General features: G+C 40.1%; 1 protein-coding gene across 1 annotated transcript in view; it reads left to right on the forward strand.

Annotated features, from left to right (window-relative positions):
* Positions 1–627: 627 nt before the first annotated feature.
* The window catches only part of XPO4 (exportin 4), a 145,101-nt gene continuing 131,606 nt past the window's right edge, over positions 628–14,122 (forward strand). Inside the window, exon 1 of the mRNA XM_074216233.1 lies at positions 628–740. Within this exon, the coding sequence (XP_074072334.1) occupies positions 672–740 (69 nt within the window). The 5' untranslated portion in view covers positions 628–671. The remainder of the gene's footprint in view (positions 741–14,122) is intronic.

Raw genomic sequence — 14,122 nt, forward strand, 5'->3', positions numbered from 1 at the left:
GGGACTCGAGGGGCAGCAGAAGTAATAAAGGGGTGCTGGCACAGCTAAGTCGGGGTTTAAGGGGGAGCCAGCCCCTTAGGTTGCGGAGGAGATTGGGGCATCGGTCCACCTCCACGAGATGCTCAGTGCGGGGTTGGTGCTGAGGGCAGGCGACAGGAAGAGGCAACGATGCCAGTCCGGGCCTCAAGGCGCGAAGGCTCTAAAGGCGGGCGCCGCGCTGCCCCCAGGCGGACAGAGGGGCGCAGACGGAGCCGGGCGGGCTCCCCCAGCCCGCGGTGACGCCATCCGGGGGCGGGGGGGGCGCTAATGGGACGTCGGAGACCTCGGAAAAGCGGGGGAGCCCCGGGGGGCTGCGGCGGGACACGCGCTCCTGCCTTCGGGGCGCCCGCAGGCGCCGGCCCCGCCGCGGGTCCTCCCCTCCCCCTCCCCGGCCTCCCGGGCGCAGCGGTCTCGCGGGACTGGGGGGTCGCGGCCGCGCCTCCCCCGCGGGAGGTGGGCCCGGGGGGGGGGGGGCGGCCCCGAGCCCGCGCGGCCCCCGGCGCCGGCCCGGCAGGCGAGAGCGGCGCTGCCCGCGGCGGCCGCGCGTGAGGCGGCCGGGCCCCCGCCGCGATTGGCCGGCCGCGGCGCCCGCTCCCACAATGCAGCGCATGGCGCGTCATTGAAGAGAGACCATGATGGCGGCGGCGCTGGGGCCCCCAGAAGTGATCGCTCAGCTGGAGAACGCGGCCAAAGTTCTGATGGTGAGGGCGCCGCGGCCCCGCTCCCCGGCCCCGGGCCGCCCGCCGGCCCCGGCGCGCCCCCTCCCCTGGCCCGGCTGCCCGCCGCGGCCCCGCCGGCCCCCCGGGGGCCCCGGCGGCGTGGCGCAGGACCCTCTCGGCAGCCCCTCTGCCCCCGGAGCCCCGAGCCCCGTCCCCGCCGGCCCGGCGCCGGGGCCCTGGGGGCCGCCTCGGCCGGCGCCGGGAGCGGCGCGGGGCGGGGGCTCGCGGGGCGCCGCGGGGACGGGAGCTGCGCCCGCCGCGCCGGGGCAGGGAGCTGCGGGGCGGAGGCGCGGGAGCGGAGCCCCCGCACGTGGGAGGGGAGCCCTTGGGGGGCCAAGGTCACCGGGGCCGGCTCCTGCCCTCGCGCCGAGCCGGGCGGCCGGCGTGCGCTGGGGGCGGCCTCCCCGGGGCGCCCTGGGCTGCACCCCGCCGGCGCGCCCGGGAAGCCGGGCTGGTTAAAGGGCGCGGGGGGGGGGGGGCGCCGCTACAAGTTCCATCTCTGCGCGGCGGCACTTCGGGGCTTTGGGCTCTGTAGCGTTTTTGGTAACTTTTGACTTCCGTGTTGGACGGCAAAGTTTTTGGAAGTTGAAGACCGAGCTGTGGGTGAGCTGTGCTTCTTGCTGCCGTGCCTGCTGCACCGCTTCTCTCCAGGAATCAGTGTACTCTTTCTTTTTTTCTAGGAATCTCGCTTCCAGTATGAAATGAGCGTCTTGAGTTTTTCTTACTCAACTACATTTTACAGGTCGGGGGAGTAACAGTATCTATTATCTCCCACTTTGAAAAGTATAAAAAAAGGGTTTTTGCCAAATGCTGTTTTTTTCTTTCTCTTGAAACAAAGTAGCACCTTTTTAAGGCTGTCTCTGTTTGCTTATGTTCCAGCATTTAGAAAATAATTCATGAGTCTAGCAAATGAGTGCAAGTATTAACAGCCAGGGTAAATATTTTTTATTTTTTATTTTTTTTTAGGGTTTTTTTGGCAAGGCAAATGGGGTTAAGTGGCTTGCCCACAGCCACACAGCCAGGTAATTATTAAGTGTCTGAGACCGGATTTGAACCCAGGTACTCCTGACTCCAAGGCCGGTACTTTATCCATTGCGCAGCCAGGATAAATAACTTTAGTCTTCCTCCTCTTAAGTTGGTCAGAAAAATAAAATTTGATCTAATGGTACTCTCTCCTGGCCCTATTTTTTTTTTTAACACAGCCAACATTTTTGGGACTTCTTTATTCCTTCCACTCTCTCCATGGAACAATAAAAATGTTCTTTTTTTTTTAATTTTTAGGTTTTATATATATATATATATATATATATATATATATATATATATTTTTTTTTTTTTTTTTCAAGGCAGTGGGGTTAAGTGGCTTGCCCAGGGCCACACAGCTAGGTAATAAGTGTCTGAGGTCGAATTCGAACTCTGGTACTCCTGACTCCAGGGCCGGTGTTCTATCCACTGCGCCACCTAGCTGCCCCCGAACGCTAAAAATTTTCTAAAAAATTCCCACAGATACTACACGTAGCTTAAAACAAATTCCTACATTGGTCAAAGATGTTTGTCTCCTTCTGGATGTTAAGTCTATCATCTCTAGCAGAAGATAGTTGGTTGTGATTCATAGCCAGCTCTGTGGACTCGTAGTTATTCGTTACTACATTAGAGTTCTAAACATTTTCAAAGTTTTCTCTTTAAAGTTATTATTATGTAAGTTCTTCTAATTCAATTCACTTCACTCTTTATTAGTTCATTGAGGTATTTTCATATTCCTCTAAAACTGTGTATACATAAATCATAATTTGTTTACAAATTTCCCAATGGGTAGATATACCCCTTTAGTTTCAAGTTTTTGGTTATTATGAAAACTACTGCTTTAATTATTATTTTGGGGTCCTTTTCCTTTGATCTTTTTGGGGTGTAGGCCTAGTAGTGATATTGAGTCAAAGGATATGCATAGTTTAGTAATTTTTCAGCATAGTTTCAAACTATTATCTTTCTAATGTTTAGATTGCCCTCTCAGTTCACTCTTCATCAGTTCATAGAGGTCTGTCCAGTTTCCTCTGAAACTGTCCGTTTTGTGATTTCTTATCGTATATTTCATTATGTGCATGTACCATAATTTGATTAGCCATTCCCCAATAGGAGAGTAACTCCTTAGTTTCCAATTTTTGGCTTTCAGGAAAAGTTAATATGAATTGCTTTCTAGGATGCTTTAGTGCTTCAGTATTTGCTTTTGTATTGTCATTTTTTCTTTCTCATCTTTGCTTCTCTGATGAGGGTGAAGTCGAACCTCACTTACTTGAATATCTATTTTTCTAGTTATTTGTGATTTGTAGCATTTTTTTCTTATAGTTATTAATTGGATTTCTTCCCTTGAAACCACCTGTTTTTATCTTTTGACCATTTATTGGGGAACTGCTCTTAGTTTTGTTTTTTTGCAAGGCAAATAGGGTTAAGTGGCTTGCTCAAGACCACACAGCTAGGTAATTATTAAGTGTCTGAGGTCAGATTTGAACTCAGATACTCCTGACTCCAGGGCCCGTGCTCTATGCACTGCACCACCTAGCTACCCCTGGCTCTTAGTTTTTAAGTTTTGAATCATTTCATTGGTATTTTAGATATGAGACTTTTAACAAAGAAAAGTAATGCAAGATTTCTCCCCCCCCATGATTGTTTCTCTTCTAATTGTTATATTTTTGAGCAAAACTTTCAATTTTATATAATCAGTTTATTTTCTGTGATTTCATCACCTGATAGTAATAAACTCTTCCCCTAGTCATAGAATGAGCAAAACTTATTTTACCACCAGATTGGTGATTATTTTGAAAATTGAATTTATATTGTATTCTATTTAGGGAGAATATTTCCTCCTTTTTTTTTATCAGCAGAGGTCGATGATTTTGTTTTGGATGAAGGGCAGTATGGCATGCATAGTAGATAGAGAGCTAGCCTCAATCAGTCTTCAAGTCAAAACCCATAACTGACTAGGTCCCTGAGTAGATCGTTTAACCATCCAGTGCCCCAGGCAACTCTTAACAGACTGAGCTGCAGTTGCTTTGTTTTGCTTTGATGGAGTAAATCCTTCTTTGACAACAAAGGTTAAATCTTGCTAGAAATTCTTGATATGATTTTTCTCATTTTTAGTTATGACATGAATAGAAGTAATTGCACAATTTTTCAAGTTGAGAACTAAAGCTACTTTAGAGGAGCAATTCAATTCAAATAGGTATAGTTAAAATTGTTTGTCTTAAGGAATGAGTTATTATAGAATAAACAAATAATTTGTTTTTGCATTCACCTTTGTACCTGAATAAATTCCAGTTATTTAAAATGACTAAGTAAAAATGTATCTGGTGAATTGTCTCTTTTTTAAGAAAAAAAATTTATTAAAGGCATTGGGGTTAAAGGTCTTGCCCAAGGTCACACAGCTAGGCAATTATCAAGTGTCTTGAGGGTGGATTTGAACTCAGGTCCTCCTGACTCCAGGGCTGGTGCTCTATCCATTGTTAGCTGCCCCAAACTCATCTCATTGTTAATGATTGACTAACAACTTTATAAAGCTATTTTATCCTTTGACAACAAAAATTATAAAAAAAAAAAGGCACTTGGATAAGTCTGTTACAAAATGGTAAATGTTAGGTTTTGCCTTATCTAATATACAAGAGACTCTTTGAAACACTGTGCAGTCTCTTGTATTTTTAATGTGGATGCCAAGATATTAAATCCTTTTTAAGTTTCTAGGATGAGATGATGAGAGATTTTTAACATGACCAGTAGTATTATTACCAGGGGGATTGGTCACTAGTTGATAAAACTTTTTTGTCACGTTCTTTTATATAGAGAAATGGTGATTATAGCTAATAAAGGATTATAGATTTTAGACCTGCAAGGGAACCTAAGAATCAGTCTTAGGACAACCAACCCTGTAATTTTTTAACTCTGAGGAGCTTGAGACCCATGGACTTAGGTGACCTGCCCAAAGTCATCTTTCAGTCCTGTCTGACTCTTCATTTGGGGTTTTCTTGGCAGAGCTACTGTAGTGCTTTGCGAAATCGTTCATTTTACAGATCAGGAAACTGAGGCAAATAGGGTTAGGTGATTTGCCCAGTTCTAATAATCATCTAAAGCCAACTTTGAACTGATAATGATGTCTTGACTTAGATCCAGCCATATGCCCTATATCACCTAGCTGCCCCACACAGATATGTCAGCTGCTTTTCTTTTTGCTTCTGGACTGTACCTTCTCATTTAAGCTCTAAAATAACCCTGTGAGCTCTTAAGATGAGGAAATTCTTGTGCTAATTCAGCTTGGAAGTCTTGTAATTTTTTTAGTCTGAGAAAGTTCCCTTGAACATTGAGAGATTAAGAGACTTGGCATTTTATGTCAGAAGTGAAGCTTGAACCTGGTTCTTCCTGGTGTTTGGTGGCTTCCCAGTCAACTCCCTGCCCTTTCTGCCTCCTTGCCTCTTTTTTATGCTTGTACAGAATAAAATTTAAGTATGTCAGTTTTGCCAGTCAGTTGCCATATTTTAGCTTCCTTTAATAAAGTCAGTTTTCATTATGAATTTTTTATCAGAGGAAAAAAGGATAACATATGGTGCTTACTATGTGCACAGTACTGTGTTCTAAACATTTGTTATTTCATTTGTTCTTCACCACAATATTACCCCCAATTTACAGATGAGGAAATTGTGACCAGTAAGTTGTCGGGTCAGACTGCCAGTGTGTCTGAGCCTAGATTTAAACTCACAGTCCTTTGTGTCATCTAGCTCCTGTTGTGATGGCTATATTACATTCTTCATACTTGTTGGAAATGAAAAAGAATTATAGGGAAAAGAGGGATTATTATGCATGCACACATAATCACCTTTGATCTTTATATACATTTTCTCATTAATTTGTATTATTTTGTGAGTCTTGAACTGTTTTAAGTATTTTGGGGAAGAAAGGTGGCAGGTGGGCCTAGGAAGTTTGTTGTAATTGTACATTGTTAGTCAACCAAAATACATTTGATTGCCATACATGTCCTTTCTCCCTCTTCACCAAAGTCAACATAATATTGATCTTCCGCCTCTGACCTCATCTTATTTATTTTTTATTTTTTTTTTATTCAAAGATCCTTTATTTTTGTCCTACTTAAAGTATTTATTTACTTATTTGGTTTGTTTTTAGGGGTTTTTTGCAAGACAATGGAGTTAAGTGGCATGCCCAAGGCCACACAGCTAGGTAATTATTAATTGTCTGATACTAGATTTGAACTCAAGTACTCCTGACTCCAGGGCCAGTGCTCTATCCACTGCGCCACCTAGCCGCCCCGCTGATCTTATTTTAACACTTTGTTTTATGCCCTTTTTAATTTTTCAAAAGTCAATTTTTAATGATAATGTGTTATTACCAAAATCCTAGAATCTACCCTCATTTCCTTTCCAGAGAACCATATGACAACAAACTTTTTAAGAAAGAAAAAAGAAGGGGGGGAGAACTAACCCATCAAAATCATCAAAAAGTCTGAAAATATGTTTCATTTCCGTGGACCTTCTACTTCTATAAAAAAACACGGTGGAGATGTCTTTTTATATTTCTTCTTTGGGTCCAGGCTTGTAATTTGTAATTTTGTGTATATTATTTTCTTGACTCTTTTTCTTAGTTCTGCATGCAAGTCTTAATATGTTTCTTTTGTTTTCAAGATGTTAATCATTTCTTATAGAACAATAATATTCTATTGTATTCACGTATTATAGTTTATTTAAACATTCCCCAATCAATGGGCATCCATTTTGTCTCTGTTTCTTGATTACCACAAAAAAGTGCTTCTAGAAATATTTTGGTGTATATGGTGACTTTTGTATTTATTAGTAATTTTCTTGGGATACATAACTATTAGTGGTCAAAGAATAGTCACTTCATTTCTATGATTCCATATTGCCTTCCAAAATGGTTACACTGATTCACAGTTTCACTATGCTTATCCTCACACAATCCCCTCCAACACTGACTATTCTAATTTTTGTCATTTTGCCAATTCGTGTGGTGTGAAGTGAAGTCTTAGGGTTGTTTTATTTTGAATTTCTGTCATTAGTGATTTGGATCACTTTTTCAAAGATTAATAGTTTGTATTTTTAGTACTAAAGTTTTCTCCTATATTTTGATTATTAAGGAATGACTTTTGGTCATAGAGATATGTATATATGTGTATTTGCACATATACATGTATACAACACATGCTCAAAAAACCATTCCTCAAATTAGAAAATCATGTGAGCATGCTTTAGTGTGCAAAGGGTTTGTGTGTGTGTGTCTGTCTGTCTCTGTCTTGATACCAAAATATTATGGAAAAATTTTATAGCAAAGATTGTTTTCCCCATTCGGTCATTTCCTTTCTTAGTTACATTAAGTTTTGGAGGACAGTGTTTTGCATTTTTTTGAATGGACAGCTACGTGGTATAGTGGATAGAGCACCAATCCATTGCCTTGCAAAAAAAAACCAAAACCAAACAAACAATATTGTATATTATAATGTTCTCTGTGTTTGTGCCTCCCCTTACCCCCTCCCCAACCTGAAAAATTCCATGAGAACATAGAATGTTATTTATAGTTTTCCATTCAACGTGTCTCACATAGTACTCTACACAAATTAAGTGCTCATTTTAAATCTTACTCTACAAATATTTACTTGATTTATATCTTCTGTATAATTATGTACTAAGAGCCTTCCTTTAACTTCTATCACTATATATATAAGTGACATAAGGTCAGGGTACTTGATTATAGGTAATTCTTTCATTATGGAAAGTTATGCTGTACTGTGGAAAAACATTTCTGGTTATAATAACCAAATTAACAAAACTGTTGTTATAGACTATTTGATAGTGGTTAATAGCTATTATTCTGAATCCCTTATTATATAATGGAATTTGCCCACATCATGGATTCCTTTTCAGTTCAAAGCATAAAGGAAAATACTAACCTTTCCTATCTCTATCTTCTCTTCCTTTTTCCTTCTTTCCCTCCCAAGTCTGGTTACAGGAATCTAGAAGCAATGAAAAAGAAAATAGCAAGTGAAGAATAGAGTCTTCCTTAGTGCAGAGTCTATTAAGAATTTTCTATAAAATTAACCTTTCTGATCTGAGAACATTGCTTATCTGGTTTCCCTAGGCAACCTTCCTAGGTTAAAGCAAATGGTGGTGACATTGCAGCTGATATACTAGGAAATGATAGCTGATAGTGGACAGCAACACACATTTATTACAAAGCAGATGCTGCCCTCTTTTGTATAAAAAGCAAATAAATATGATCTTAGTGGTCTTTTTTTTTAAATTTAAGGCAGTGGGGCTAAGTGACTTGTCCAAGGTCACACAACTAGGTAATTATTATTTGTCTAAGGTCGGATTTGAACTCAGGTCCTACTGGCTCCAGGGCCTGTGCTGTATCCACTGCACCACCTAGCTAACCCCTTAGTGGTCTTTTAATAAATCACTTTATTAGTTCCTTTTCATAATACTGATCTTTAGCCATCTTTATGTGATCTTCAGTTACATCACATATTTTTAAGCAGGCAAGGAAGTGTGTAATAATTTTTTCTTGAATAATTTTTTTTTATACTTCAGAATCATTTTCTAAAAACTCTTTCCTACCAAAAATTCTTCCTTTAGAGAAAGAAAAATTGAGGCAAAACCTAACTAGAATAAATGACCACAACTAATACATCTTTCCACATCTATTGTCCTCCTCTTACCAAGAGAGGGGAAATATGTTTCCTCCTCTTTTCTCTTGGATCAAATTTAGATATTTCAATAATCTGAATTCTGTAGTATTTTCATTTAAATTGTTATTATATTGCCTATATGCTTCATTACATCAGTACATATGCATTGCACAGTAAATATGCATTGCCGTATTTCTCTGAAAGTAAATAGTTGTATTTTTGTATCTCTTCTTTCAGGCTATTCTTGGTCATTATGATTAAACAGAGGTCAGTTTTGTTTTATTATTTCCATTTTTATTGTTAGTCATTATGTATATTATTTTCTTGTCTACTTAATTCACTTTGCATTCTTACAAGTCTTCCCTTGTCTCTGAATTAGTCATGTTAATTTTTTTCTAGTATAGTGATTTTCTGTCAAATGTGTTTAACTATCTTCTAATCAGCAGTCATCCATTTAATTTCTCAGTCTTTGTTATCCTCAAAAGTGTAGCTATGAGTATTTTGGTAAAATTTGGATATTTGTGACCTATATCAAAGGGTATATGAATAGTATTATAACCTTTCTTCCGCAATTCCAAATTGTTTTTCCATTGAATGAGTGGACTAGTTTACTACTAGAATAGTAGTAATTTTCCTACAACCTTTTGACGGTTATCTTTTATTTATTTTTTTTCTTTCCTTTTTTTTAAGGTTTTTTTGCAAGGCAAATGGGGTTAAGTGGCTTGCCCAAGGCCACACAGCTAGGTAATAAATAAATGTTTGAAGTTGGATTTGAACCCAGGTACTCCTGACTCCAGGGCCGGTGCTTTATCCAATGTGCCACCTAGCTGCCCCTGTCGGTTATCTTTTTTTTTTTTTCTGGCCAAGGCAGGAATTTATTTTGCTTGACTATATATTTCTTACAAGGGTTGGTTTTTGTTCTGTTTTGTTTTGTTTTGCAACTGAAGGTTGGAGGAGGAACTTGAGAAGAAGGGATTAGGGATAAGGTTTCCAAACAAACAAAAAATATAATAACAGAAGGAATCAAGATAATAAATGATCAAAAAGACTTTGAAATTTTACTTATCGTATACTTAAAAAAACGACAAGGAATTCAAAGTTTCATGTATACATTCCTTTCTAAATCTATTCCATATATGTAGGAAAAATTGTTTTGATTTTTGTTAGCTTCATAATTTTTAAAAAAGAAAAAACTAAAGATAAAAAGCCAGTTTGAAGGTATAAGAATGTAAGACTCCTGCCCTAAACTTACTCTCCCAAGGAGGTGGGGAAAATTAACTTTGGAGAAATACTAACCTGAAGGGAAGTATATCTGGACTTTTCCATAACTTCTAGAGAAAATAAACTGGATAGGAAAAGGATGATACTAAGCTTTTCATCCAAATAATATGAAATAACTTAGCCAGCAAGGGTACCCAAATACTGTATCTTACTAAATGACAGAGTAGACTTCAGTTATTATAGCTCCTAATGAAGAGTTATTTATCCTCTGAAGCAACATTCACTTGAATTCTTGGGGCTAAAACATTAATTTCCCACTTATTGGTAATTGGTTCAATTAAAGACTTTCCATTTTATGATGTTTTTATTTTTAAAAACAAAATATGAGTTCTCTGGAGAGGAGGATGAAAATGTTCCAGACACCACCTAGAGTTCACATTTTTGCTGAATAAAGAAGCTAAGTCTCACTAGAATCTCATGAAGCCAAAATATTCTGAGAGCCTTCAAGCACTCAAATCTCTAAGTAGTATTTTAACTTTTGCCTCTTCTGCATTGTTTTTTCAAAGTCAGGTCCACAGGATAATTTATCTATAAATTCTAAAATTCAAAACTTCCGAACTGAGATGAAGGATTGCTGGGTTTGGGCTGAGGTTTATAACCGATTCGGTCATTGATCATTTTTTCTCTGGTCTTATGGTCACTGCTCAGGTCAATAGCTTCTTCCCCATCACTAGCTCCCACAACATCCACATCTTCCCTTTGTTTTTTACGAGTCTGAGTCCTGTATCTGAAGATCAGACCTTCTGTTCAGCTCTGGCCATTCCAACAGGAACATTTGAAATTCCCCTGGTTCATTGAAAGTCCATCTTTTTCCCTGGAAGAGGACATTCAGCCTTGCTGGGTAGTTCATTCTTGGCTGCATTCTAAGCTCTTTTGCCTTCCGATATATTGTATTCCAAGCCCTATGAGCTTCCAATGTAGTTGCTGCTAAGTCCTGTGTGATCCTGACTGCAGCTCCCCGATATTTGAACTGTGTCCTTCTGGCTGCTTGTAATATTTTCTCTTTGACTTGGGAGTTCTGGAACTCGGCTATAATATTCCTGGGGGTTGTTTTTTTGGGATCTCTTTCTCAGGGGGATCTGTGGATTCTCTCCATTTCTATTTTGCCCTCTGCTTCTAGAATATCAGGGCAATTTTCCTGTAGTAATTCTTTGAAAATGATGTCAAGGCTCTTTTCCTGATCATGACTTTCAGGTATTCCAGTAATTTTCAAATTATCTTTCCTAAGTCTCTTTTCCATATCAGTTGTTTTTTCAATGAGATATTTCACATTTTCTTCTAATTTTTCATTTTTTTTAGTTTTGAAGTATTGATTCCTGATTTCTGGTAAATTCATCAATCTCCCTGAATTCTATTCTTTGTCTGAAGGATTTGTTTTCCTCAGAGAGTTTTCTTATCTCCTTTTCCATCTGGCCAGTTTTGCTTTTTAAAGCATTCTTCTCCTCAATAACTTTTTGAACTTTTTTATCCATTTGACCTAAGCTGTTTTTTAGCATGCTATTTTCTTCAGCATTTTTTTTGGATCTCCTTGACTAAGCTGCTGACTTCATTTTCATGTTTTTCCTGCATCTCTCTCTCTCTCCTTTCTTTTCCCAGTTTTTCTTCCAACTCCCTCATTTGATTTTCAAAGTCTTTTTTAAGCTCTATCATAGCCTGAGCCCCATTTCTGTTTTTCTTGGAGTCTTTAGATGCAGGAGCTTGTGCTTCCTCATCTTCAGATTGAGTATTTTGATCCTTCTTGTGCTCATTTGCAAAATATTTCTCAATGGTCTTCCTCTTGTTTCTTTGCTTGTTCATTTTCCCAGCCTAAAGCCTGTTTTTTGGGGTGCTTCCTGAGCTTTTGGGACACTACCACAAGGGTCTCAGTGTGTGAGGTTCTTTCCTCCCTCCTGGGCTGTGAATGACCATAAGCGCCCCCCTCTGCCACGGGGCTGAGGTGGGGGGGCCTAGACTGGGATCAGGATCTGAATGTGGTCAGAGCCCCAGAGTCCTGTTCCAGGGGCAGAGGACAGAGCTCTGCAGTCTCTCTCTCTTCACTCCACTCCCTCAGCTCAATGGGCTTATGCCCTGGGGGCTCCTGCTTACCGGCTCCGCCTGCTTCTGTTTCCGGGTCTAGGCTGCCAAAAGACCAAGCTGCTGGCTGTGTGCCCTGAGGGCTGAGCTCCACATGCTCACTCTGGCAGAGGTCCCGGGCTGTTCCCCCACTTTGTGCCCAGTGCTCCCTGGGGTGCAGCTCAGGACACTCCCCCACTGCTGTGAGCCACAGCTCCCAGCACCCTGGGGCTGCCTCTGGGAGGCTGAAGTTCTTTGGCTCTGGCGGGCCGCCCCTCCGACCCTGGGGAGCAGAGCCTTTCTGCTCTTTTCCAGGTTACCTTGAGTAGGAGAACTGCCTCACTGGGTCCCTTTGTGGGTTCTGTCTCTCGAAAGTTTAGTTAGAGTGCTTAGTTGATGAGTTTTTATCAGAGAGCTCCTAAGACTTGATCCCTTCATGTCACCATCTTGGCTCCGCCCCCCCCCCACGGTTATCTTTTAAAATCTTTTCCAATTTAACAGATGTGAGCCATATCTCAAGTTGGATTGATATTTTTTCCTATTGTGATTTAGAACTTTCTTTTATAGTTATTATTTTTATTTTCGAGAATTTTTATATTTTTGATCACTTAACTATTAAAAAAGGCTCTTTAAGATATGTATGTATGTGTGTGTGTGTGTATATATATATATATAATATATATACATATATATATGATTTTTCCCCTCAGTTCCAGTTAAACAAAAATTGTCTAATTTACCTTTTATGATTATTTCTATCCCCTGTTTAGTTATGAATTCTGCCCTAGCCATAGTTTTGAGAGGCACTTAGGTAAATTCCTCTGTTCTACTATTTTTAATTTAAAAATGATTATAATTTTCTTTAAAAATAAGTTTTAGTTTTCTGTTTCATACAGTCATCATAGTATCCTATGTATCCCTACTTTTCCTTGAGAGCCATTCTGTATAACAGTATTTTTTTTGGAGAGGAGGAAAAAAGACAACAGAGCTGATCAATACATTGAAAAGTTCTGAAAACATATTCAGTGCATTACGTCTTGTATACCTTTTATGTCTTTGAAGTGACTGGTTGGAGATGTCTTCTCATATCTCTTCATTCATCTCTTCATCCTATTTGATATTTTGAATTTTGTTAAGTTGTGTCAAAGTCTTTGTGACCCTGTGGGCCATATTGTCAATGGGGTTTTCATGGCAAAGATGTTGGATTGGTTTACCATTTCCATCTCCAATGGAAAAGAGAGTCACAACTAGTAAGGTTCTGAGATCATACTTGAACTTAGGTCTTCCTGACTCCAGATCCAACACATGATCCACTTTGCCATCTAGTTTCTCCTTGTTAAATTAACTTTTGATTTTTTTGTTGGGCTGTTCTTCTCATTTACATTGTTGTTAGGTGCATTATATTGTTTTCTTGACTCTGCTTACTTTATGATGCATCAGTTCTTTCCATCTTCTCTATTCATCCCACACATCATTTCCTGTAGCACAGTCATATTCTATTACATTCACGTACCACAATTTATTTAGACATTCATTAATTTTTTTTTTTTTTGCAAGGCAAGGGGGTTAAGTGGCTTGCCCAAGGGCACACGGCTAGGCAATTATTAAGTGTCTGAGGCCGGATTTGAACTCAGGTACTCCTGACTCCAGGGCCGGTGCTCTATCCACTGCGCCACCTAGCCACCCCTGACATTCATTAATTGATAAGTATCTACTTTGTTTTCAATCCTTAACTGTCACAAAAAGTATGACTTTTTTTCTGCTTTTTTTTAATGGCTTCCTTAGATTATAAACCTGTAATGTGGTGTCTCTTGTTCAACATTTAATATGTTTGTTTGGGGGTGGCTGGGTGGCGCAGTGGATAGAGCACCGGCCCTGGAGTCAGGAGTACCTGAGTTCAAATCCGGCCTCAGACACTTAATAATTGCCTAGCCGTGTGCCCTTGGGCAAGCCACTTAACCCCCTTGCCTTGCAAAAAAAAAAAATCTAAAAAAAAAGATATGGATGTTTTAGGCATTTTATTTTCATATTTCCAAATTTCTTTTTAAAATGGTTGTATTACCTCATAGATTCACCACCATTGTATAAATGTGTACCTATCTTTCCACTACCCTTCCAACATTGACTTGGTATTTTTTGTCATTTTTACCAGTTTGCAGGTTATGAGGTGAAACCTCAAAATTGTTTTTTTGTTTGTTTTTTTTGCAAGGCAATGGCGTTAAAGTGACTTGCCCAAGGTCACACAGGTAGGCAATTATTAAGTGTCTGAGGTTGGATTTGAAAAGATTTTATTTTTTGAGTTTTACGATTTTTCCCTCTAATCTTACTTCCTTCC

This window comes from Macrotis lagotis, chromosome 1 (genome assembly GCF_037893015.1).
Source record: "Macrotis lagotis isolate mMagLag1 chromosome 1, bilby.v1.9.chrom.fasta, whole genome shotgun sequence".
In the NCBI taxonomy this organism is placed as follows: Eukaryota; Metazoa; Chordata; class Mammalia; order Peramelemorphia; family Peramelidae; genus Macrotis; species Macrotis lagotis.